Raw genomic sequence first — 27,069 nt, forward strand, 5'->3', positions numbered from 1 at the left:
AGTTAATCGCGATTAATCGCATTTTTTTTTTAAATCTATGTAAATGAATAAGGCTTTTAAAGTGAAATGTTACAATTAAAATGGTGGACACATTTTATGCTAAAAGTACTTGTTAAAAACTGCTGGGACAAGAGAAAATGGTAAGGGAGTTTATTCACTCACATACTAGGCAGTACTGAACATACAAAACACAAAATTGGATTTTGTGATGATTAGGGAGCTGTAGTCTCAAATATAAAACATGTAGTCACATGCTACTGTGTCTCAGTTCAGACATGTGTGACAAAAGAAAATAAAAATGAAATAAAACTTCAGTTGTGCTGGAGTTGTATTCAGTCACAGCCTATAGGACTTCACAGTAGAGTAGAGTGGGGTAATACGCCCCCGTGGGGTAATACGCCCCCGGCCTGTTTTACCCAAAATAACCACCAGATGGCGCAAAATTACATTTCTATTGTTGCTATGGACTGGCTTGACAACAGGGATATACAAATATCCACTGTGGATCGCATATCAGCAACGCAGCGGAGAGAAATCAAATTTCATGGCAAGTGATATTTTCAGATATCAGTAAAACTGTATTTAGATAGCTGCTATTTCGTCAGATATCACAGCTGTGTATGTGGTATGAGTAGACAAGTCAGTACATAAAAAAAAAAAAAATACATTAGGTATAAAAAGTTGAATCACATTTTGAAAGTAAGACCCTTTTTTGTAAAAGTGTAGTCTGTGGGGTAAAACGCCCCCTTAATGGCGGGGTAAATGGCCCCCAGGGGGCATCGTTTCCTTTTATCATAATTACTGTATTTCATACATTTCTGAATAGCAGCTAGCTAATGAATTCATTGATTCAATTAGCATTAATTTATTGATGCACTTGTTCTTTGTTAATTCATGTTCAATCCACACAAAATTATATTGAAATTAAAATGTGAAATATAATAAAATAATGCATCTATTCATTAATCCAGGGATATTTTCTTGTTTCTTTCACATTATAGGCTTAAGTAAACACTTTTGCTATCCAAACAGCTTTTTTTTGAGTGAGGGGGCCTATTGCCCCACCTCAGGGGGCCTTTTACCCCACTGGGGGGGTAAAAGGCCCCCTTGGCACAATGTTTTTGTTAAAAAAAAAAAAATTCAAGTATTAACTTTAGGCAAACTTTAGGTGGCATTATTGTTCATGTCACTGTTGTCAAAAACTATGATTAAAACTAAACACATGGTTCATTTCAACTTGGAGAAAAACTCACTACGTTTACATGCACATAGAGAGAATCGAATTTCTGCCGTTGCTCGACTGAAATCGAAGTTCAAAATGCCATGTATACACCTTAATTCGGCTGAAATTGAACCGAACTTGATTTCTCGGAATCGAGCTACACGACCTAGTTTATGCGATTTCTGCCGAGCTACTTTGTGCATGTATACCCTATCGAGCTAGTTGTCGAACTACTTCCGGAAGTGACGAGTGACGAGACCACAAGCGGGAAACACAACAGCCTCGGTCGGCATGACAACGAAATGAATCTTTTCTTTTTGTGGCACTGTTAAAATTTAGCTCACTTACTGTATCACCAAATACATCTGTACAGCTGTTGCATAGCTGTGAATTGTGTACATAAACAAGTCATTGTATTTGTGTGTATATATATGTCCAACATCTGAAGAATGTCAATAAAAACAAAACAATTGAACTTTTTGTGTGTTTATTAAGACATAAGTTAAATTGTAAGCAAAAAATATATATATTTTTTTGTAAGCAAAAAATGGACTTTAGAAAAATATTATTGTGCAAAATAAGTTGTCTTACAAAACAGTGGTCTGCGCCGGACAGTTTGTAGCCATAGTCTGTTAGAGCAAGCCTAACAGCTTGAACACGGAACTGCTAGTGTTGCCAGATTGGGGGTTTTAAGTGCATTTTAGCGGATTTGAACATGTTTTGGGCTGGAAAACGTCAGCAGTATCTGGCAACACTTTAGCTCTTCTTCATGACGACAACCAGAAGTGTACCAACATGATGGGGCGTGTAGCGCCACGTGTGGCTCGGGTGCACAATGCACCTTGCACAATAGCCCGATTTCACTTGTGCAGGTAGGATTGGATTTCTCTGGCACCCCTGCTGGGACCCTTTGCTCGATTTGGACGTGCACGTAAACGTAGTCACTGAATTTTCCTTAAGGGGGGCTTTTTCCCCCCACTCTACTCTACTGTGCAAACAAAAATAAATTGCAGTTGGACCTCAATAAAAAGACATTTAGTGTCATATCACAATGCTACAGCATACTGAAATCTCACTTTACAAAAGTATTTTAGAACTGCAAAGTGCATACCAAACCCAACTCAATCACACTCTTCTTCTGAAATGAAACTTCCCGTTTAACAGCCCTTTCTCCATCACTCACACTTATTGAAGCAGCATGCGACAAGCCTCAACATGAACTACGGGTGACTCGCAGGGCCAAATTAGAATTTGCGTTAACGGCACTATTTTTTTTTAATTGCGATAAATTGAAATCGCGTTAATGCGTCATTATCGCGTTAACTTCGACGGCCCTAGTTGAAACATTTCATTATTTTTAAGACTTCTGTAGTCCGTACACCGTGCGTCCCTTTTAATCAAATATAACGATCACGTCGTACCACCAGCATGAATCTGAGCTCTCTCCAGACTCACGTTTATCTCTCTTAAGCCTCTGATCTCACCCTAAACTCGTACACAACCGTCAGCTTTCTTGTTCTCCAGATTGCTAGAGTAGACAAGGCAGCTGGCAGGCAAAAGAAAAACGCCAGCAATTCATTTCCAGAAAGGAAAATCTCCCGCCACGATGCAGAGCGACACTCTCGAGAGAACGGCACTTACACGGAGCAGCTGTTAGTGTGCCGATTTCATACCCTTAACGTAACTGTGCACACACGCCTTGATGTCATATAAACAATAATTTGGTTTATGATGATTGTATTTTGATTCATATATAAACACACACACCTTAAGTAAATCACAAATGTATTCTGATTCATACAATCACACGCAGACGCATTTTATTATATATCACACATACACTGATTTCTTTTTACGCTGATTATATATTAATTCAAAGCCAGGTATGTTGATTTTCAGTAAAGAATCAATGAAGTCGATTTGATTAAAGGAGAACTGAAGGCAGAATTTTGATAAATTTCTCATTTTATTAAATATCGGAATGCATTTCTGATCGCTATCTGTGAAGATACTCAGTTGTCCAGGTACATAGTAATCTGTGGTTGGTAGAAGAGAGCAACTGGACTTGCTTGACAGAGGTGGGTGTCTATGACATCTATCAGCCACCTTCAATGCAGCCATCAGCATTCTGATTTGGATTCTATGATGATCCATGAGAGGATAAATACTTGATACTCCCTATTAGACAGACAGAACTGATGATGCCTTTCGGACGAGAGGCGAAACGTCTTCAAGACTTTTCAAGCAAGTCCAGTTGCTCTCTTCTACCAACCACAGATTTCTGATCGCTATTTTGTCGCTGCTATAGCAAGTTACGAGTGTTTGAAATATGCTCTGTAATATATCAGTCCATATGTCAAAGTAACAGCCGTAAACGAGATTCGTTGAGACCTGTGCGAGACATCGTAGGACGGAAGTAAAACGTACAGCGGAAATCAAACCGTGTCCGAAATCGCTCACTTATTCACTACTCCCTACTAGGGCTGCACGATTCTGGAAAAAAATGTGTATCACGATTTTCTTGATAAGAATTGATATCACGATTCTCTGCACGATTTTTTTTTTTAATTTAAATCTTTATTCAACTCAAATCTCAAATTCAAAATCAATTTACTATTCAATTTGCATACCAAAAATATTTAAAGTGAAATACAGCACGGGGCGGCACGGTGGTGTAGTGGTTAGCGCTGTCGCCTCACAGCAAGAAGGTCCGGGTTCGAGCCCCAGGGCTGGCGAGGGCCTTTCTGTGCGGAGTTTGCATGTTCTCCCCGTGTCCGCGTGGGTTTCCTCCGGGTGCTCCGGTTTCCCCCACAGTCCAAAGACATGCAGGTTAGGTTAACTGGCGACTCTAAGGTGGGGTTTACATTAGACCGTATCAGCGGATCATCAGATTAACATTTTTAAAAACGATTACCGTGCACAGAGCAACGCCAATACACGATTCGCGTGCACACAGCAACGCCAATACACGGATACGCTAATCACATGACTAATTCGGCACGCAAGTTGAAATGTGTCAGTGCGGCTCATCGCTTCCTCCTCAGCGGCTGCGCTCCAAATCACTCCGCCCTGAACAGCGAGTACCCTCTGGAGGGTGCGCACTCCGGCCCTGCGCAGCTCACAGAGCGCGCGAGTGAAGTGCACGAGCAGTGATTCGGGACTGAGCCGCTGTGCGCAAGTCACTTACCACTTGCAAGTGGAAGGATGGCAAGCCTAAAGACAATCATAACTACACAATGGGCAGTATTTGCGTCAGTATTTGCAGTATTTTCATACTGCAAATACTCTTTAATGAAAGGTGATACAAGGCGGAAGTCCGCGCCGTTTTTCAGCAGTCGCGTCACATGACCAACGCCAGCGAATCAGGAAGGTGGATGTCACAGTGACGTTGTCCAATGACGACGCCAGCTAGAGCTCAGCACAGCGTATCCGCGTATTCTCAATGTTTACACAGCACCGGACCAGACACGATCTGGATTGAATACGTGGACCCTGGCGGATTCCCGTTTCCCAGCGTTTTAATGTAAACGGACAGTGCATCCGCGAAGAAAACAAGACAGATACGGTCTAATGTAAACTTGGCCTAAATTGACCGTAGGTGTGAATGTGAGTGTGAATGGTTGTCTGTGTCTATGTGTCAGCCCTGTGATGACCTGGCGACTTGTCCAGGGTGTACCCCGCCTTTCGCCCGTAGTCAGCTGGGATAGGCTCCAGCTTGCCTGCGACCCTGTAGATAATGAGATGAGAATACAGCACGACTAATATGGTCAAGGCAGTTGTGGTAATGTGCAAATGTGCACAATGTCCATGGCTATAACCTCCATGAAGTTCACCTAGAACAGATATTCACACATTCTGTTAGCCAGAACACCAATAAAATTAAAAAAAAAAAAAAAAAAGCAGAGAAGACCCAATTACTTCTAAAATGAACTGCAATGAACTCTATGAAGTTCACCTACAACAGGCATTTACACACATTGTGTTAACCAGAACACTAATAAAAACAGAGAAGACCCATTGACTGAACCATAACCAACAATTCTGACAAAAAACGTATGTGATTTTTAACATAAAGCACAATGGGCTGAATATGGCCCTGGACATGGCCCTGCATAATTGGATCAAAGATTCTTTGCCAAGAACACAAGTCTGTCAACATTTTGAGGCTTCAGTGATGACCGGAGACAAGTCACGATGTTCCCCCCTGTACTGAACAGCCGCTCAGAGGGTGAGCTTGTGGTCGGAATGCCTAAATATTTCCTCGCCAGCACAGACAGCCGTGGATATTCGTCTGGTTTAAACCCGAAATATTGCCACACCAAAGAATGCGAACCTCTCTTGGGAACAAACGGTGTTGGACGACTTGCCTGGCTCCAGGGGCGTATCAAGCTTTCCAAAAGTGGGGGTGTTCTGGAATGGGGAAGCCATATCATTAGAAATCGGTTTATGGCTATATACACACCCGGCGTGTACACTGTGATGTACTGTCAATGACCGATATGGAACTTTTTCATCCCCATGGTCCATGGATGCAAATGAAAGGGAGGACAGCAGAAAGCCTATAAATCCAGTTGACTCCAGCCAAGTTCATGCAGAGATCTATCATGTTGGGTTTTGGTGTTGTTCCTATCAGGGCTATGTAATTATTCAGTCAGTGAAGGCAAAAAGTATTGAGTGATAATTCTAGGTAACAGGATCAGGGCTTTGAACCGGTTCAAGGAACGAAAATGAAAACTTTTTCTATTTCACATGGAACAGAAACGAAACCAGAAACTATTATTTTTTATGTTCCGGAACAGAAACGCTTATTAAAAATAATGGTAACCGGTTAATACCGGTTTTTATTTCGTTCCTCAAAGTTTCCGTAGCCTACAAATAAAAAAGCCATTCTTCTCCTGCGCAAGTTTCTATGACCCGCTGGGGTTCACTTCCTGTGTGACGTTCGCTGACTGAATGGAGAGAGCGGGAGGGTGGACTACTATCACGTCTCCACATCTTAAATAAGAGGTAAATATTGCAGTCTATCGCTATTCAAAAACGATATCAATATATTTGTCCACGTTAATGAGAGGCTCGCGAACATTAAATGACGTTAACCTCTGTTAGCCTATCAATGCATACAGGGCTTTCCACTAAGGCTCGTACTAGCCAGCCATGACAAATAAGTAGCCAGCCGGGGGGGGTGTTAAACACAAAATAAACTCCGCCGAGTGCGCATGTCGCATGTCGACACCGCATGTCGGGGCCGCGGATCAGCGAAGTCGGCAGGGAATTTATTAAAATCGAAAATTAATATTTAGAACCTGTGGGCTACAAAAATAATAGTCATTAAAGTAGCCGGCTGGACTTAATTGTGTGCCGGCTGTATGGCCGGCAGCCGGCGCTTGTGGAAAGCCCTGTATAGGGCCTGACTAGCCTTTGGTAACACACTAAACGAATCATCTTTCATTTTTGGCACTTTTTCTGTTTGTGTAGATGGGAAGACGTACTGAGAATCCAAATCGCCAACATTTGAAATAATAATCATTTTGAATTATTTCTTGTCTTATTTAATGAAGGTTGTAATAGAATTAGCCTACATTTGGCTTAAGCTGGATGAGACAGAGACATAATTTTATAGCCATTTGTTAAACAGCTGACAGGGAACGTAATTAACCGTTCCGGGAACGAAATTTTGTTGTTCTAACCGGTTCGGGAACGTCTATTTAACGGTGGAACCCAAAACCGGAAACGTTAAAATTCTGTTTCTGTTCGGAACGAACCAATAGGAAAAAAATTCTGGTTCAAAGCCCTGAACAGGATACTGTTCTATAACAGAGATGTCAGTATTGCTGCCTACACTGGTATACACAAAACCAAAAACTTCACATAGCCCAAGAAGTCATACACAGTGTATAGATCATACACCATCATGCATAACAGTTTGGACTGGGATCGCTTTGTGTGAGCAGGAGGCATGGCTCATCAGTTCATGTTGGAGAAGCGCAGCATCCTGGAAGGACCTCTTTAGTATAGCATTCAAATAAGACGGGGCAGTTCCTGCTTTTGATGTCTTTAATTATTCAAACTCGTGTACAAAACTTGTTTGCATCATGCATTACATCAGGTTTAATGCATAAAATTTGAAAATGATGCAAGAGACTACACATACAACAAACACTTAATGGCCAAATAACATTACTGTACAACAACTATTTTAAAGTTTGTTTCTTAAAGGAACAGTCCACCGTACTTCCATAATGAAATATGCTCTTATCTGAATTGAGACGAGCTGCTCCGTACCTCTCCGAGCTTTGCGCGACCTCCCAGTCAGTCAGACGCGCTGTCACTCCTGTTAGCAATGTAGCTAGGCTCAGCATGGCCAATGGTATTTTTTGGGGCTGTAGTTAGATGCGACCAAACTCTTCCGCGTTTTTCCTGTTTACATAGGTTTATATGACCAGTGATATGAAACAAGTTCAATTACACAAATTGAAACGTAGCGATTTTCTATGCTATGGAAAGTGCGCACTATAATGACAGGCGTACTAACACCTTCTGCGCGCTTCGGCAGCTCCGTATCCATATCAATGCGTTGCCGAAGCGCGCAGAAGGTGTTAGTACGCCTGTCATTATAGTGCGCACTTTCCATAGCATAGAAAATCGCTACGTTTCAATTTGTGTAACTGAACTTGTTTCATGTCACTGGTCATATAAACCTATGTAAACAGGAAAAACGCGGAAGAGTTTGGTCACATCTAACTACAGCCCCAAAAAAATGCCGTTGGCCATACTGAGCCTAGCTACATTGCTAACAGGAGTGACAGCGCGTCTGACTGACTGGGAGGTCGCGCAAAGCTCGGAGAGGTACGGAGCAGCTCGTCTCAATTCAGATAAGAGCATATTTCATTATGGAAGTACGGTGGACTGTTCCTTTAATAGTTAGACATAATGAACTTCCACTACATATTACTGTACAACAATTATTGAACATTCATTCGATTTGAAATGCCTTTAAGCAGGGGTGATAGCGTTCCGGCGCCACGCCGGATTTCCGGCGTACCGTGGCTGGGGAAAAAAAAAAAAAATCTAGTTCGCCCTTTACTGGAATTTTCCCTTTACTGTCTATCTGCGCATCTCAGAATGACACAGGACAATGGGCGAACTAGATTTTTTTTTTTTCCCCAGCCACGGCGCGCCGGAAATCCGGCGCGGTGCGCCGGAACGCTATCACCCCTGTGCCTTTAAATCTCAATTGAAAAACTCTTCTAAAAAGTGAGAAGCAGTTATAATGCATGAAAAGTTGACTTGGTACAAACACACACACTCGTAATAAAAAACTTGCCTCAACTGACTTTACAACTATAACTACTATTAACACAATCTTTTAGGGCATGGCGCCTGGGACAACTGTTTGAACGACGGCATCGCAAGCACTTTGAGAAGGGTATGTGTGCAGAGCCGCAGAGCCAGGCACAGTAAGCACCGCATGCGACGTCAAACCTGGAACGGTGAATCAGGAGCGGGAAAACTGGTGTTGGCTCTGCAGACAGATACTGTATTATTGAGCGCTTTCGGCACGCTACGCAAACTGGCTATTATATTCACGCAACTGCTGATTGGTCGGGTGAGAAAAACTGTTTTGAGTCCGTTGCGTGGCTGTTTTTTGTCTAACGTTATAGCAATAGTTTACTTCCTTGTTACACATTTTATAGTAGTTGTATAATTTTCATAATGATGTCATTTTAATCTGACAAAAGTGCGGGGGATGAAATTGTGTTTCAACAAAAGTGGGGGGGATGAAACGTACGCATCCCCCGCGGGTGATACGCCCCTGCCTGGCTCTCTTTGCTAACACCTGGGTTTTCATCATCCTCCGTTTTCCTCATGCAGACTTCATATCTCTTCACTCACTCATGCTGCTGTGCTCAGTTCTGCCTTGCTTGCCGCTGAATCACGTGACGTGCAGGTCCATCCATGATCGGTTTAGGGAGAAAGCCTGCTGCTATGCGCAACCACATGACGTGCAGGTGCATTTAGGATTGGTCGAGTGAGAAAGCAACTACAGTGGATTTTACGGGAGCACAGAGGGAAACTAAAGTGTGATGCGGCTCGTGATGAAAAAAAAAACCAGAAGAATCGTCTCTAATCAAAAAGTGAATCGCATGTATGTCTGAACCGAGATCGCAGTTTTTTAACGACATATCGTGCAGCCCTACTCCCTACATAGGGAATTACTAGATAGAGGACTATATACTGAGTTCATTGGTAAAATAAGAACGCTTTCGGACACTACTCCGTCACGCTGGTATTTACGTCATTACTGTCGCACAATTAAAACAGGCCAGATCAGTCGGCTGGTGGGTTTCAAAATAAATACATGCGTGTGTTTGTGTGATAAATCCATATTATACTGAGCGCATTTCCAACATTAATCAACGCAAAGTCCCTGCGTCTTTCAGTTCTTTTAAATCAAGGCTGAATACTTTCTTATCGGCCTATTCGGTTTTTAGCCGTGTTGAATTTAATTCGTTTGGTCCACAGCAGGCGTCGCTTATCTTGTGCGTGACTTCAAAACGTGAAGTGTCAGTGCCGCCATTTTGAAAACTGTTTTCCAAACGAAGTATTGCACAAAAACGAGTTTAAATGACGATTACTGCCGACTTTTTTCAAACTTTCCTGATTACTATCAAAACAAACAAAACTTCCGGCTTGATTACGTCAGCATTCGAAAGAGGGCGCGCGCGTCTTTTGACAACGTTGGCAGATGTCAGTCGCTTTGATTTCCGCTGTACGTTTTACTTCCGTCCTACGATGTCTCGCACAGGTCTCAACGAATCTCGTTTACGGCCATCGCTTTGACATATGGACTGATATATTACAGAGCGTATTTCAAAACACTCATAACTTGCTATAGCAGTGACAAAATAGCGATCAAACATGCATTCCGATATTTAATAAAATGAGATAAATAGATTTTTGATGATAAAAAAAAAAAATTTGCCTTCAGTTACCCTTTAATAAAAGTCTAAACCTTTCTGCAACCTCTTGGACTTTGAATCATTTTTTGCTCAGGGAGTTTGAGAGAGTTTCCACGACATTAGACAAACCCATTGTTTCCTGTCTCATGCTGAGGGCTGTTCCAGAGCGCAGGCACGAGCGAGCTCGAACCAACTGCTGCCCTTTTCAACACTAATCACCTCACCATATGGACACAGGACTCTTTATTCAACCCCAGAGTTTGGGTTAAACTGCACACTGCTCAGGTTAAAGCGGAGAAACAAAACCCAACCTGGTCAAGTCAAAGCAAAGACGAAATACATCCGAGTGAACACACACACTTCTTTACGCACACAATTATTTTCAAATACCAAAGATTTCTCAATGTGTGCGCGCACGCGCTCCTTTCTAATGCAAATCGTGCATCTGCAATTAACACGGATCCCAGCAGTAATTGAAAAAAAATAGAGGAATGCAAGAAACTATCAGCAGGGGTCAAGGAGGCTGCAAGCCCCTTGCGGGGGGGGTACAGAGGGCGAAGCCCCCTGAAGCTGTTGAGATTTTAACATTTAAAGATGCTACAGAACACATTTTTTACATAGCTTGAACATAGAAAAGCAACAGAATTTAACAGTGTGTATCTATTTGGTGCCTATACTTGCCTAAATATTCCACTGATTTGTTTATTTTTTTGTTTCGATTTAGTCAATACTAGTCTAATATAAGCCACATTCATTTTTCAAAAATCATAAATATGAGCAGAAATCAATGATTCAGTAATATTAGATATTTACATATGTACAGCAAACATTGGAGATATTTGATTTAAACCTCTCTCTTTTTGAAAGGTTTCACTGCAGATGAGTTTAATGCTCTTTTCTGGGGCGCATTCTGTGATCTTTCCTCCAGTTTTCGCTGCTTTTGTTTCTCTGATCTTTCCTTCTGCTTTTTCTGATGTTCCTGCAGTGCTCTGAATTAAGTTCAACGCTGTGGCAGCAGGGGCGTGGTCAAGCATCGGTCTGTGACAGGAGGGCGGAGTCAGGGAAGGTAAGTGGCAGAATCACTACACCTGTCGTTAATTCATGTTTGTGTGTCTTCCCAGTGACCGCGCCCTATTTAAGGAGAGAGCGAGAGCAGAGAGAGCTCTCTCTCTCCACAACTAGACGACTGATGTGTGTGCGAGAGTGTAGATATAAGCTGAATAAAAACCGAGTTTTGTGAACTCAGTTCTGTCCTGCCGTCCTTCTGTGCTCCACCCACCTACACGAACTGTCACAGTGGTGCTGAAACCCGGAATCGAGCACAGAAGGACGGCAGGACAGAACTGAGTTCACAAAACTCGTTTTTATTCAGCTTTTCAGCTTATATCTACACTCTCGCACACACATCAGTCGTCTAGTTGTGGAGAGAGAGAGCTCTCTCTGCTCTCGCTCTCTCCTTAAATAGGGCGCGGTCACTGGGAAGACACACAAACATTAATTAACGACAGGTGTAGTGATTCTGCCACTTACCTTCCCTGACTCCGCCCTCCTGTCACAGACCGATGCTTGACCACGCCCCCGCTGCCACAAACGCATTAGAAACAAAAGCACGTACGGAGTTAGAACACGTTTTCTAGCAAATGGGCGCAGCCGTATTGTTTTCTCGTTCTATCGCGTACAGTCTCGCGGTATTTACATCAATTTAACTTCCGAGTGTTCCCGAATGATAACGAGAACAAACGAAGCCAACGAAAACATCGCTAAACAAGCAAACCAAATCAGAACGTATTCTGCTGGTCATTTTACTTAAACATATTTTTAACGGATATACAAGAGATTTAAAAAAAACCAAACACTTCGGCTAGAAAAATAGCGGAATTCCGCTAAATAGCGGACGTCTGGGATCCCTGAATTAAGCACAAACTGGCGCTGAATTTAAATCACGTTTGCACAATTCAAGTGAAATCGGTTCTTTTGATTCATTTCACTATTTGGTTCGAATCATTCAGACTGCACAAAAAAAAAAAAAAAACCTGCGGGTTAGAGTATGGAAAAGAGTGGAACTGAAATCGCACTCAAACCTTCACTTATTGCTCAGAAATACAGCAAATAAATAAAACACCACTGCAAACAACTTTTGCTCTTCATATCGCAGTCTGCCAAAAAAAAAACTCCAGACAAAACTCCTCTACTAACATGAACTACAGCCGGGCGATATGATTATACAATACTGATAGCATGATTTATTCCATCCACATTCACTGGATATGAGCAATCACACGCTCTGATTGGCTCCTTTACTCCTCGGATATCAGCTCATATCCCTACCATGAGTAGAGAAAAACAAAATGGCGGAGCGCGTTGCTGAACCAACAGAGGACGAAATAAAAACTACTCGAAACCAAAACCACAACAAATGCAAAGGCAACAAAATCTGGAATTAATCTTTTTTATTTTTCAAAAATTATCACATTTTTTTTTTTTTTTACAAATTGCTCCGGTCATTTCACCGGTTTGTTTACATTCTAAGCAGAAATTATTCTGTCGGACGTTTTGTATGAAGTTATTTATCGAATTTGCAAAAAATAACAATAAAATGTTCCATTTCTCAAAAATCCAGTGAATGTGGACAGAATAAAACAGTTATCGCACTCAACCTCGTCGTACCTGGCTTAAGGCCTCTGCATGCTCTTGCGACAAGGCTTTCACAGATAGCTTTTCGCAGATAGTTGTAATTTATCGTTGAGCGGGGAGTAATAGGCGTGCGCGATGTTATTCACCGCCACAACGCAAGGGGGCGCGAAGTCGCGAAATCGCTAGGAGTAGTTGGTGGGTGTGGTTAGCGGAGTGTTTATCCTCCGGTTACTTATAATGACTAGAACTGGAGTCGTATAGATGTACGGACTTCCTCACTTCCTCGATCAACCGCTCTTCATGCTGCTCCATCTTCGCTCGTGTTTTTAAAAATGGCGGTCGTGAAAACAAACCAAACCGGGAAAGTAGGGAAGCGGAAGTGCGTGTACAGCGGATGTAGAGTGGACCAATCAGAGCCCTCTTGTCTGCGATGCTCACAATTTTTGGGAGGTGCGCGCAGAGCGTCTGCGAAGGTGGGGGGGGCTACACAGACGCCATCTGCGACACCGTCTGCGAGGACTGCGTTATCAGCATAAATTGGCCTTTATAGGTGTGTCAGCTCATGTACGACTCGATTTTGTGGAATAACAGTTATTTATTTTTTTCGCGGTCCGGCTTCCGTCAAATCCTGCGCTCTGATTGGCTCACGAGCGGTCCGGAATCCTACGACACGGACCCCGGTTATGGACCTATGGCGACTCGCTCGTTCTCAACAACAACAAACATAGTAGCAATTTTCGTCAACATTTATTTTCACATTTCTCAGGAGAATAGCATTAATTTTACAGCATGGACAGCGATAACGACAGTGTTCACAGCGAAAGCGAGTTTTACTGCCCTGAGGAAGAAGAAATAAAAGAACCTGGGGCGGAGTCCACCGCGGGTATTGTTTTCAGATGTGTTTTTTTTGTTAACAATATTACGGGAAAACAGCTGGATCAATCTTCGTGAAACTTTCAGGACAGATGTGCATTGGTCTCAAATAGAACCTCCAACATTTTGAGGGTCATCCGGTCAAGGTCAAGGTTTTTGCGGCTACTGCTTCATACAGAGGCTCCAGCCACTACGTCATCATGCTGTAAGAGAGTAACAATCGCGCACTGCGCATGCGCATACACGTGTTCCGATTAAAATGGCCGATGAGTGTATACAATTCGGTTCACAGTCTGAAATCGATGGATTAAAGAAATGGCTTTCAGACATGTTTATGCTTATGACAGAAGGAAAGTGCGTTCCACTGAGCTCTAGCGCCGGGAAATAAGAGTTCGGGTCATGGCGACAGCGTGTGTATGTCAGCCTCGGTTCAGAGGTTTCAGTTTCGAAAACTGTAAGAGGTACGAGTAGAATAATATAAATTATTTTTTTCGCGGTCCGGTTTCCATCAAATCCTGCGCTTTGATTGGCTGGCAAGCGGGTCCCCAGTTATGGACCTCTGGCGACTCGCTCGTTCACAACAACAAACAGCGTTTTTTGGTCAAGATTTATTTATAAGATTATCAAAAATCTTATAAATGTTTGCCAGCATTTCTCAGGAGAATAGCATTAATTTTACAGCATGGATAGCGATAACGACAGTGTTCACAGTGAAAGCGAGTTTTACTACCCTGAAGAAGAAGAAATAAAAGAAAACATTTCAGGAGAAAGCTAAAAACCTCTAACTGTTGCTAACGCCGAGCAAAAACATGGCTGAATCCTGAATGACTCAATTTTGTATAAATAGGGGACTACATAGGCAGCAAAATGTAGTTTTTTTTCTTCCCTGCCATGGAAGTGCACTTGTATACCGAGGAGGAAGCCATTTGCATTCCAGCCGTGAATGAGGATTCAAAATAGCGGCTCGGCTCGGTTTTCCCTTTCGGGCGCTCTCGTTTTCTGTTAGAATTTGGTAAAGATAAAAATAAATATATTATTTACCAGCTTAAGGTCGGTCTATATCGTGAAATACCGTGACCTCGGCCCAGAGGGCCTCACTCAGTACTTTCAAGACCTTGGTCACGGTATTTCACGATATAGACCGACCTTAAGCTGGTAAATAACATATATATTAGGTCACGATATGTTTTTCAGCTGTATCGTATGATATTTTTATTTAATTCCAATCTGACTCGAAGCAACCAAATGTATTTTGGAGATATATCCAACTTTTTTTTTTTCACTACTCTTTTGCTCACATGTTCTTTACAAAGGTCGATCCTGTCCTATCTTTTGATCACACCAGTCACCTCGGGAACAAAATCCCAGAATTCATTTCCATCTCATCACAGACATGACTAGACGAACAGGAACGTCGCTGATTATCCGGAACGCGGCTCTGCTCACCTCTCGCTGCCTGGCGTAGTGATGCGGTAGAACCTGTGTCTGAGGTGGTGCTTGTCTCCATGGTAACAGGTGGTGCAGAGGTCGTAGTTCGTGCACTCGGCGCATTTCCAGCGGATGCCGATGATGGGCTGCTGCCTGCAGGTGTCGCACATGGTGCCGTCGTGCTTGATACCTGTGAGACAGACGCACGAGGTTGAAAAGATTCACCGCTCGAAGACAAACTGCATAACTTCACCCAATCCTCTCGCAGCAATTTCCCAGTGATTTGAATCTTTCATTTATGAATGACAGAAACAGACATTTGAACGATTTAGATTTTTGTGGAATATCCAAGAGACGAACTCGTTCCTGTCCTCGTAGATGTTACAGCCACAATAAACAAGCATTCTTTCATTTGCCTTGACATTTTTTTCTATTTCTCTCTCTCTAAAAAAAAAAAATTTTTTTAAATAACCCCAGCTTGTAATTTCACTGAGAAACTGGACATTCTAACCTGCTCTCTGTCCTGATTACGAAGTGCTTACACGCGAGACTCCTTCGATAAATATGAAGGAAACGTCCTCGAACAAATATCACCACATCATCGATTACAGGGTCTACTTTGTTTAAACAAGACTATTTTTCATCTCATCTCATTATCTGTAGCCGGTTTATCCTGTTCTACAGGGTCACAGGCAAGCTGGAGCCTATCCCAACTGACTACGGGCGAAAGGCGGGGTACACCCTGGACAAGTCGCCAGGTCATCACAGGGCTGACACATAGACACAGACAACCATTCACACTCACATTCACACCTACGCTCAATTTAGAGTCACCAGTTAACCTAACCTGCATGTCTTTGGACTGTGGGGGAAACCGGAGCACCCGGAGGAAACCCACGCAGACACGGGGCTCGAACCCGGACCTTCTTGCTGTGAGGCGACAGCGCTAACCACTACACCACCGTGCCGCCCCAAGACTACTTTTATTATCCTGAATCTTAGATTGCGTTGTGTATTCGCTATCTAAGTCCTTGTGTACGAGCTGTTCCCATAATAACAATGCATTTGAATAAGCGCGTTAACATCAACCTGTCCTTCGTGTTACGGCCGGAACTACTTTCAAAATTAACGCACGCCGACTGACCAATCGGATCCGAGCGTTCAGCCGCACCACAATGATCGTGATGAATAAATTAGTATGCAAATTAGCCCGTGGTGTCATCTAATGACGTTTTGAGCGCACTTTCACTGCTTTCTACTGAAAGGAAGAGTTAGCAACACTGGAACGAAAGCTAAGTCTTGGCTGTTTGATTTGGTGACTTCTCGGACCCCTTTCGCAACTTTAAACGGTTAAATAAATTATTTAAGCAATAAATGCTTTCTATTCGGACAACGTTCTTTGTGAACAGCTTCCTTCGTCGCGTTTACACTTGATAAACCATTTAAGCCTCGGTCACAACCGGCCGTACGTGCTCCTACGGCCGGTCTACGTGCAAAAAACGCAAGAAACGCACACGTGTGACGTGCTGATTTTCGAGCCGCAGAGGTTTTTTGTCATGTCAAACAAACTCTACAGGCGCTTACGTTTTTTTTCAGGCTGCAAGACAAACTTACGGCCAACGTGCGTCTTTCTCCACGAACAAAAAAAAAAACGCAGCGATTTGGGAAACGCCAAAAATCGCACGGCCAAAAAAAAAAAAAAAAAAAAATCGTACGTCTGGTTGTGACCTAGGCTTAATCATGACGAATAGCTACACGGTAGGTGGGTCACTGAGCAGCTTTTTGAGCTAGCTGTAGCTACTTCTCTCCCAGGTGCTATCATCAGTCTCATCGAGTTTAGAATCCCATCGCAAGGAAAATGGGAAAATAACTATTTCTGGACTCGTCTGTTTAAACAATGAGAGACACAGCACTGCGGCATGCTGAAAAGACCAGGCCTGGACCCGGAAACACGGTTCTGATAGGAGTTCTCAGACTGGAAGAACCTTTTCATAGTTCATCGAACAGTTGGAGGAAGTTCTCAATTTTGTGTGTTCCTGCCCTGCAGGAAGTGAGAACAATCCAAGTTTTTAAAATGTGTTTTGAAGGGCTATTGTTTTTTCTACGCTCAGGTCATGGGACAGGCACGGCCTGAAGGTTAGAGAAGCAGCTTTGGTCCCAAAGGGTCGCTGGTTTGATTCCGAGGACCGGCAGGAAAAATGTAAGAGGAGTTGAGTGAATGAACAGCACTTCGTGTATCAAGGCTGAAGTGCGCTTGAGCAAAGCACCGAACCCACAACTGCTCCCCGGGTGCTGGAGCAGCGCTGCCCGGTGTTCTGGGTGTGTGTTCACTGCTTCGGATGGGTTAAACGCAGGGGAAGAAATTTTCCCATGCCCGAGTGTACATGTAACAAACAAGGCGACTCATTTTAGATTTTTCAGATCACGGATCCGCCGACGGCAGTTAAATACTACCGCTAGAAAAATAAAAAAAGTCTGTGCGTATTTTTATTTTCACCGCTGAAACGTACAAAAAGAAATATTAAAAAAAATAGTCACATATTTTTCTTGTAACAGCACTGTATCCCTGGTACTAGGTCATATTTCTTTAAGTAAACCGTATTAGAATTGCAAATACAAACGACAACGTGTGTCGTATATATCCACTTCAGCCGAGTCCGAAAACGAAGCTATTTACGACATTGATGCTGCGTTCATGTGCTATGGGAATTATGGTAAATACCAAACGCCGACATGGAAAGCACACATGAACGCCCCCTCTTGTGGTATTTTCCACTGGGCAACTCGTAGAAAATTTTGATACACGAGTTGCCGAGATGAGCTGAACTTTAACCTTTTCAGCATGGCGGCGAGCGGTACAAGACACTTGAATGTTAAGCATTGTACGCTACTAAAGGTTTTTTTTACTAGTGCTAGTGGGTAGTTTTTTGTGTCTATGCAATGTTGCGTCATTAACAAGTGTAATATAAATACGTTAGAAATCCGTTTCCTTTAAAAACGTGTTGTTATGGTTTGTTTTTACCTATCCAGAGCAGACGCTATTGCTAACGATAGCTAACTAACTATTGCTAACTTGAATCTGGTCCACCATCTTGAATTTGTCAACAACAACAAAAGCATGTGAACGCAACACACTGGTAAATACCACTTCCCAACTGGAAAAGATCATCTTCCCATAGCACATGAACGCAGCATGAGTATTCACTTGAATGTTATGGTATTTACGACCGCGTCGACCTCGTGCTGACCATGGCTGACGCTGACAGCATGGATTCCGAGCTATCGCCTCAACCGTACGTAAGCATAAAGCGTGGTCAAGAAAAGTCTTTTCACCGTCTCACTAACCAAAACGTGGGCGATTTCGTCTCTCAAGCGTTGAAAGTAAACAACGAAAAGATCAAAATGATCTTTGGTTCTCAGAAAGAAGGCGGTGATGTAGCGAGCGCGATGCCGAATATGCCTGCCGTAACGTTAGTTCGCGATTTTGGCTGCAAGTATCTGACTGTGGAATTGGAAGAGGATGGTGCCGCAGAGAGTCGTATCGAATCAAGTAGCATGAACGGATCAGCCTTCGATGTGCTCATGAGAGCTCAACGGTCAAATGACCACATCAGGGTTTCTGCAGGCTTGAACAAGTTCAATTTAAGACTTTTTAAGACCATAACAGGTTAAATTTAAGACTTATGCTGCACAAAAAAATAAAGAAAAATGGGAGAGCCTGAATTACTTTCAAAATAACAAAATTTATTATCATTCACCAACGAACTCATTACATCCCTAGGGTGCGCTCTTGCATTAACGAGGAACTAAGCTGCAGTGGAGCCAAAGACATCCCGCAAATCACTTGTACGGTTTGCGTGTTGTAGCGTTACAGTTCTCACGGAGTTAGCCGATACACCGTCTCGAGACGTGCTTGGACCTGACAACGGTGAACGAAATTGAGTGACGGCATGCGATTGTTGCAGACTTTTATGGGCAGCCTGGTGCTTCTCCGCTTTCACGTGCGATTCCGGTGCCTTTACACCCAGGGTGCCGAGTTTGAGTGTTCTTTTGCACAACGTGCAGTACGCCTCAAACGGATTGTTTGGTACACGTTTTAACCAGTCTACGAAATCATTGCGTTCAAGCCAGCAGTCGTTAAACTTGCATTTGCCCATTTTGCTACAAACCGTGACGATCTCCCTCGCTTCTTTTAGGCTCTACTGTCCAAATGCGTGCGTGCCATGCCCTGTGCATCACCATGCCAACCGGGCTAGACGCCGGATTCCACTGTGTCTCATTTGTAGTCTGCAGTGTAGCCTACTGATACTAAGTAGGCCTTGCCTATATGACTAATTATGAATATCACCAACGCATTTAACAAAAAAAAGCGAATGGGGTAAATGGATATAAGGATTTAAGACTTCACAAAATTGCATTTAAGACCTACAAAGCAAAATATGCTCGTATTTTAGACTTTTTAAGGCCTTAAATTAGGATTATTAAATTTTAGACTTTTTAAGACTCCGCGGAAACCCTGCCACATATACCTTCGGAGAAGTAAGTACTGGAATGCTAGTCCGTGTTATAAACTTATACACAGCAAATTCCTCAGTGTTGAATTAACACTTCCAGAGTTAATTTGGGTCCAACTGGACCTATAGAAACACTGGGTGTTGGGGGCGTCGTGGCTCAGGTGGATAAGGCGCCATACCATAAATCCGGGGACCCGGGTTCGATTCCGACCTGAGGTCATTTCCCGATCCCTCCCCATCTCTCTCTCCCGCTCATTTCCTGTCTCTACACTGTCCTATCCAATAAAGGTGAAAAAAGCCCAAAAAAATCTTTAAAAAAAAAAAAGAAACACTGGGTGTTAATTCAACACTGGGGATTTTGCTGTGTACACAAGAACACACACACTAGTGTGTGTGTATATATATATATATATATATTAGTGCTGTCAAAAATGTCGCGTTATTAACGCGTTAACTTGACTCAATTTTAACGGCGATAATTTTTTTATCGCGAGATTAACGCTCTGTGACATGATGCCACGCCCCGCACAGCCAGAGTCCTCTGTCCTCCCCCAAAGAGCCACGGTGCTCGGCTTAGGTTTCGTTTTCCCATCGGCGGCTCCAGCCCCACTTTGCAGTGGCTGTGACAAGACGTGTTATGCTCTGCAATTAAAAAAAAAAAAAAACATTGGTACAACCAGTGTTCGAACTATTCGATATTTCCGGGGGGTCCCTTTTTTTCCCCTTGGGGGCGTGCTTGCGCTTGTCTCAGAGCGCGGCTCTCCATCACGCGCTCACTTCGGATATGCAAATGCTTCCTGTTACACACGATTGCTATGTCAATAAACATTTTGCCAATATTTTAGAGACCCCCCGACATTTCCCAAATCATGTTTTCAAGGGATCTCATGTCTGTTTCAGGGGATCTCGGATCCCCCGAGTACCCCCGTAGTTCGAACGGTGAGCAAGCCCATTCACTTTTTTATGCTGATAAGAGAATTACAATGGTTTTTCATGTGACAAAAATGTGCGATCAAATTGCGATTAATCGCGAGTTAACTACGACAGTCGCGACATTAATTGCGATTAAATATTTTAATCGCTTGACAGCACTAATATATAATCTTAATCTGACATTGAAATTTTGCCATGCAAAAAAAAAAATTAGACAAGGACACTTATTTTTATTTCGACCGACATCATCAAAAACATGTTGAAAAAAAATGCATGAACCTAAAGATAAAAAATGGGTGGCCTAAAGGCGACTTCTTCTAAAAAACGGTAGGTACATCACATTACAGGCATTTAGCAGACACACTTATCCAGTTTGAGGTTGGGTGACTTGCTCAAGGGCACTTCAGCCATTCCTGCTAGTCCAGGGAATTGAACCAGCAACCTTTTGGTCCCAAAGCTGCTTCTCTAACCTTTAGGCCATGGCTTACCTCTCCCAGCATAAGAGGAACCATGAGTGACGTCAGCGTATGGTAACTGATCCAGACGCGAGTGGTTGAACATGAACTAATGCAGCACCGCCAGCCGCCATTTTTTAAAATTCATCTACACTACCGTTCAAAAGTTTGGGGTCACTTTGAAATGTCCTTATTTTTGAAAGAAAAGCACTGTTCTTTTCACTTTAAACTAATCAGAAATCCACTCTATACATTGCTAATGTGGTAAATGACTATTCTAGCTGCAAATGTCTGGTTTTTGGTGCAATATCTCCATAGGTGTATAGAGGCCCATTTCCAGCAACTCTCACTCCAGTGTTCTAATGGTACAATGTGTTTGCTCATTGCCTCAGAAGGCTAATGGATGATTAGAAAACCCTTGTACAATCATGTTAGCACAGCTGAAAACAGTTGAGCTCTTTAGAGAAGCTATAAAACTGACCTTCCTTTGAGCAGATTGAGTTTCTGGAGCATCACATTTGTGGGGTCGATTAAATGCTCAAAATGGCCAGAAAAATGTCTTGATTTATATTTTCTATTCATTTTACAACTTATGGTGGGAAATAAAAGTGTGACTTTTCATGGAAAACACAAAATTGTCTGGGTGACCCCAAACTTTTGAACAGTAGTGTAAACAGCTTATAATTTAAAGAAAAAAAAAAAAGGCAGCACAAAGTGTGAAGTGGAGGCTTTATTGAGCGATGAAGGAAATACAAATGCAACCAGTAAAAATAATAATAATAGCGGCGCTCCATACTTAAGAAAATATGGCAACCCATCGAGTTGATTTTTCACAGACGCCGTGTCCGTCCGTCCCGGCAATTCTGATTGGCTGTTTGATTTTAGCGGGAACTAGAAGTGCGAGCGCGCCTACATAACTTGTCTACAGATAATTTCATATTTATCGGGTTTTTCCACCGAGAACAACTCGAACAGCGCAACACAATAATCACTTTTGCAAACTTTAAAAAAAAGATGTCAGAACAAGTTCACCAAGGAGAGAAAGATGAAGTCAAAACCGGGAAGAGGAAGAGTTTTGACAGAAGATGTGAAAGAGCGAGAGAAAGGCGAAGAAATCTTTCACAAGAAAAGCCACAAGCTGAAAGAGAAAGAAAACGTGTAAAAAATGAATTAATAGAAATATGATGAGTTGGAGGAATTTAATTCTAAATAGTCATGTTGATTTTGAAAATCACTGCGAAACTCTTCGGGATCTGACGAGTTCACCCGAATCCACTATCACTACGTTCAGACTGCAACCTGAAACGACCCGTATCCGATTTGTTGTGAAATCCGATTTTTTTGTTAGGCCGTTCACATTACCAATTATATGAGACTTGTATGCGATCTCCAATATGAACAGAAAACAACCCAAAAGTGTCCCGCATGCGCAAATTGACACGTAATAAGCACATCTACGTAATACGTAAACAAAAAAAAGCGCACTCTTCAAGTTTAATGATTTCTTTTTGTTGTTTGTTTGTTTAATTATCTGGTTAGTGTTAAAGTGTGAGGTCTCGTGTGTGTTTTTGTTTCTGAACTGAAATGAAAACGTGTAGCCTGGTAACGAGGGTTGACTCCTAAATGTCTCTCTAATTTCTATATAAGTGCACTACATGTTACTAGGAAGTAATGGATTTTTAAACTCTATATAGTGCACTCGAGCTTCAGTAGGCAGTCATTTGGGATACGGCCGCTGTATTACCAAACTCTTAATTCAGGCTTAATAATTTGCACACATTTATTTCGTCATATTAATAAACTTTTTCTACATTTTTATAAATATTTATTTAGATTGTTTATAGCCAGCTGAATTCTGCAACTTCTCTCAGCGCTGGCTCAAGGTGCAGAAACACCAGTGCAGTTTGCGATGGAGATGAGGCGAGACCTGGCGATGTGGTTTTTGTGGCGGCGGCGGAACTCGCACAATAATCTGATTAATGTGGGCAGCAGACTAATGAGACCGAAGGTGTCAAATTACTGGAAATTTCCAGAACAATCTTATAATCTTGTAATACAGGATGGTTTAAGTTATAAATCAGTTATAGAAACTGTTTTATTTAATCAGGCTAACAGATCAACATCCAGGTCCCTACCAAATCCACCATTAGCTTGATCAATTCTATAAAAGTCTATTTAAATTCTGAAAACTGTACAAATGTTGTTGTTTTCCACCAAAGAGGCGGGATTAGCCAACGCAGAATAGTGACGTTTGTCTCGTTGATGACGTGTAGGTGGCATGAATGCGACCTGTCCGGTCAGACTGCAGTCGCATGTGAAAATAAACGGATATGCATCGGAATTAGGACCGCATATCCAAGCGGCCTGGGTCGCATGTGAAAAAATCGGATCTGTGTCGTTCAGATTGTCAATAACAAATCGGATACAGGTCGCATATGGGCAAAAAAAATCGGATATGGGTCGTTTCAGGGTGCAGTCTGAACGTAGTCTAAGTGTTTTTCTGAATCGTGCACCTTTTGTTTTCAAAACATTTTGCTATAAATCCCGAAAGCACACTAGAGTTTATAGTAATAAAAGGAATAATATACACGTGAGTTTGGAGAAATTTATATCTTCTCCAGGGGCGTAGCTAGGATTTTTCAAAGGAAGGATCACACACTGACTGGCAGCCTGAGTGCATTATGTAACAAAAAATAATTACCATTGCTAGTTTTACGTAGCTTAGAAACCGGCTCTTCAATTATCGCCATTTCTTCCACATTTTCTTGATTTCGCGTTCTAGAAACGGCACTAAAACAGCTTCGAAGCCACAAAATGCAACTCTGATGGAATATATATATATATATATATATATATATATATATAAATAAAATAAATTGTGTACCTCTCTCCCACCCCCTATCTGCGCCCGTGATTATGCGCCATGTTGTTGTAACTATTTTTGAGAGACCCGCCGCCTACTTCAGCGCAGAATAGTGACGTTTGTGGCTTGTTGATGACGTGTAAGTCGGATGAATGCGACCTGGCGGTTCAGACTGAAGTCGCATATGAAAAGAGCGGATAGGAATCGGAATTAGGACCACATATCCAAACGGCCTGGGTCGGATTTGAAAAAATTGGATCTGTGTCGTTCATATTGTCAATAAAAGATCGGATACAGGTCACACATGGGCGAAAAGATCGGATTTGAGTCACTTCAGCCTGCAGTGTGAACGTAGCCTTTTAGGTCGCTTTTCGTTCATACTGAGGATCACATACAAGTCGCATATATTTGTTAATGTGAACGACCTCATAAAAAAATCGGATTTCACAAAAAAATCGGAACTGAGCATTAAGCCTTGCAGTGTGAACGTAGCGATAGTTCTCCGTATCACTTCTTATCAAGCGGATGTGTTCATGTTACAGCCGGAACTACTTTCAAAATAATTATGCAGAGCAACTGACCAATCAGATTCGAGCACTCAACCGCGCTGTGGAACCTTATTTGCAATGCAAATGAGCACGATGAATAAATTAGTATGCAAATTAGCCTGTCGTGTCAGCTCGCTTGTTGAAGCGCCCTGAGGGCAGCAGGTGAGTCAGAGCAGCCGGTTACCTGTCGGAGCGCTGTCCAGGACCCGGACATCGTAGGCCCCGGAGCAGCGGTAGTTCGCCGCGGTGCCGTTATCCCAGACCACCACCACCTCCTCGGGGCTCTCGAAGCTCCTGACGGTGCCCACATGGCCCTCTCCGCCGTCCTGCTTCCCCCACTTCCAGTCCGGGCCGCGGATCACTCGAGCGCCCACTCCTTCCATCATGACTCGGTTATTCCGGCCGCTGCTCATTTAACGAAGAGCTCCAAATAAATAGATAAAAGCACAAAATAAACAAGGAGAAAAAAACAACACACTTTCGCTCGCATCGAAAACAACTGTGGGATTTTTTTTCTTCCTCCCTTGTTAGCAAGGCAAGCTAAGTGCACCGCGTTCTCCTCAGAGCTAGCTCGGACACCGTTAGCTGATTAGCCAGCGAGCTAACAAACACAATGAGTTCAATTATTATTATTATTGTTAGCATGATTAGCATTAAATAGATCCGACTCTCTTCTCAACAACACACATTTACCCCAAGTGTCCGAGCGCTTCATAAACAGGTAAACATTTTAATCTGGAAATGTCGTAAAAATCATTTTAAATGTGGTAAACATTAAAATTTTGCCTGTTTATGACTGACCAGGCCAAGCAGCAGGTAAATACGTGGCTAGTTGGGAGTAAATCCAAACCAAACAACTCGCCTGGTCAGTCATAAACAGACAAAATTAACACTCTTATATTTCTAGGCTTATATGAAGTCTGGTTAATGTTAATATTAATATCAGAGGTGTGTTTATGTTGACTTTAGACACATCAGTTTGGTAAAACAGCGAGTTTAGAAGCGCTCGGTAAGGAACAGCAGGTTAATTCGAGTCGAACTGAATGCTGCAATGCAAATAAATGAGCTGGATTCAGAGCAACAGATGGAGCTGAGCTCCTGTTTCTGAAGTTCAATTGAAAGGAGAGGAGGAGGAGAGGAGGAGGAGGAGGAGGAGAGGAGGAGGAGGAGAGCCCTACAAGCCAAACCAGGAGTCAGTTTAGTTTAATTTAGTTTAGTGCTCATGTTTCACTTCACTTCCCAAACAAGGATTGTTTAATATCTTTCAAAGACAGCTCGTGTCGTGTGTAATGTACTGAGTAGAGTAGAGTAGAGTAGAGTAGAGTAGAGTAGAGTAGAGTTGACGGCCCTGAGCAGCTGCGGCTCTGCCTGCTCCTGTAAAATTCCTCATCATTTCTGTAAACAGCAGCTCAGCTCTGAGCGCGCAGCCTTTTGTCCCCCCGGCGCTGTGTTTTTCCCGCTGTGCGGTTCCCCCCTGCGCTCAGCCCGGGTTACTCACTGCCAGCCGCCGCTCCGGGTTCCCTGGAATTCCCGCTGAAGGTCGCCGCTGAAAGAGAAAATCCGCCTGCGTGTTTAGAGCCGCACGGATGCAGTGAGACTCCGATCACGTCAGACACAACAGAGTCGCCATTACAGCCGCCCGCAGCCTCCCTGACCCCGCCCTCCGCCCGTGACGTCAACACGCACGCGCGCGCACACAAACACGTCCTCAATAATTATTATAATAATTATTATTACAGCTAATACAAATTTAAACTTATGTAATTCTACTCACTATTATATTAAATAAATACCAAATAAAAATACTAATCGTCTGGGACAAAATATCATTCCAGTCTTATAATCAAAAAATAATTCAATAATATTCAAACTGAACCACATTCTCTTGTATTTTTTGCACGAAAATTGAATACTTGCACACAAATACGCTTTGCGCCTTCGCACCTGTCTTTGTCCTGTCATGTATTTTATTTATTTACTGTACTTCAATAGCAATATGTTTCGGAATGTTTTAATATTTCGATAGCTTGTATGTAACATTAATCTGAGACTGATTGGGGAAAATAGTGTCATCATATAGATAGATAGATAGATAGATAGATAGATAGATAGATAGATAGATAGATCAGAACTTTATTGATCTCAAGTGAAATTCCAGTGTTACAGTAGAAGTAGTAAAAAATACTACAATATTGAATGAGGTTAAAATAATAATAATAATAATAATAATAATAATAATGAATTATTATTATTATTATTATTATTATTATTATTATTACAGCTAATAAAAATTTTAAACTTATGTAAAATAAGTTAAATTATACTCAATATTATACTAAATAAATACCAAATAAAAATACCAATCGTCTGGGACAAAATATCATTCCAGTCTTATAATCAAAAAATAATTCAATAATATTCAAACTGAACCACATTCTCTTGTATTTTTTGCACGAAAATTGAATACTTGCACACAAATACGCTTTGCGCCTTCGCACCTGTCTTTGTCCTGTCATGTATTTTATTTATTTACTGTACTTCGATAGCAATATGTTTCAGAATGTTTTGATACTTAGCTATATAACATTTAGATAGCTTGTATGTAACATTTATCTGAGACTGATTAGAGGAAATAGTGT

The 27,069-nt window shown here is 42.2% G+C and overlaps 1 protein-coding gene across 4 annotated transcripts in view; it reads right to left on the reverse strand.

Annotated features, from left to right (window-relative positions):
* The window catches only part of mib1 (MIB E3 ubiquitin protein ligase 1), a 160,971-nt gene extending 134,886 nt beyond the window's left edge, over nt 1-26,085 (reverse strand). For all 4 annotated transcript variants that reach the window (XM_060906418.1, XM_060906417.1, XM_060906416.1 and 1 more), the window contains exons 1-3: nt 25,929-26,085; nt 24,615-24,854; nt 15,136-15,307 (exon numbers count right to left, since the gene is read on the reverse strand). In XM_060906418.1, coding sequence (XP_060762401.1) covers nt 15,136-15,307; nt 24,615-24,843 — 401 coding nt within the window. In that variant the 5' untranslated portion in view covers nt 24,844-24,854; nt 25,929-26,085. The remainder of the gene's footprint in view (nt 1-15,135; nt 15,308-24,614; nt 24,855-25,928) is intronic.
* Nucleotides 26,086-27,069: the final 984 nt, after the last annotated feature.

This window comes from Neoarius graeffei, chromosome 23 (genome assembly GCF_027579695.1).
Source record: "Neoarius graeffei isolate fNeoGra1 chromosome 23, fNeoGra1.pri, whole genome shotgun sequence".
Taxonomy (NCBI): Eukaryota; Metazoa; Chordata; class Actinopteri; order Siluriformes; family Ariidae; genus Neoarius; species Neoarius graeffei.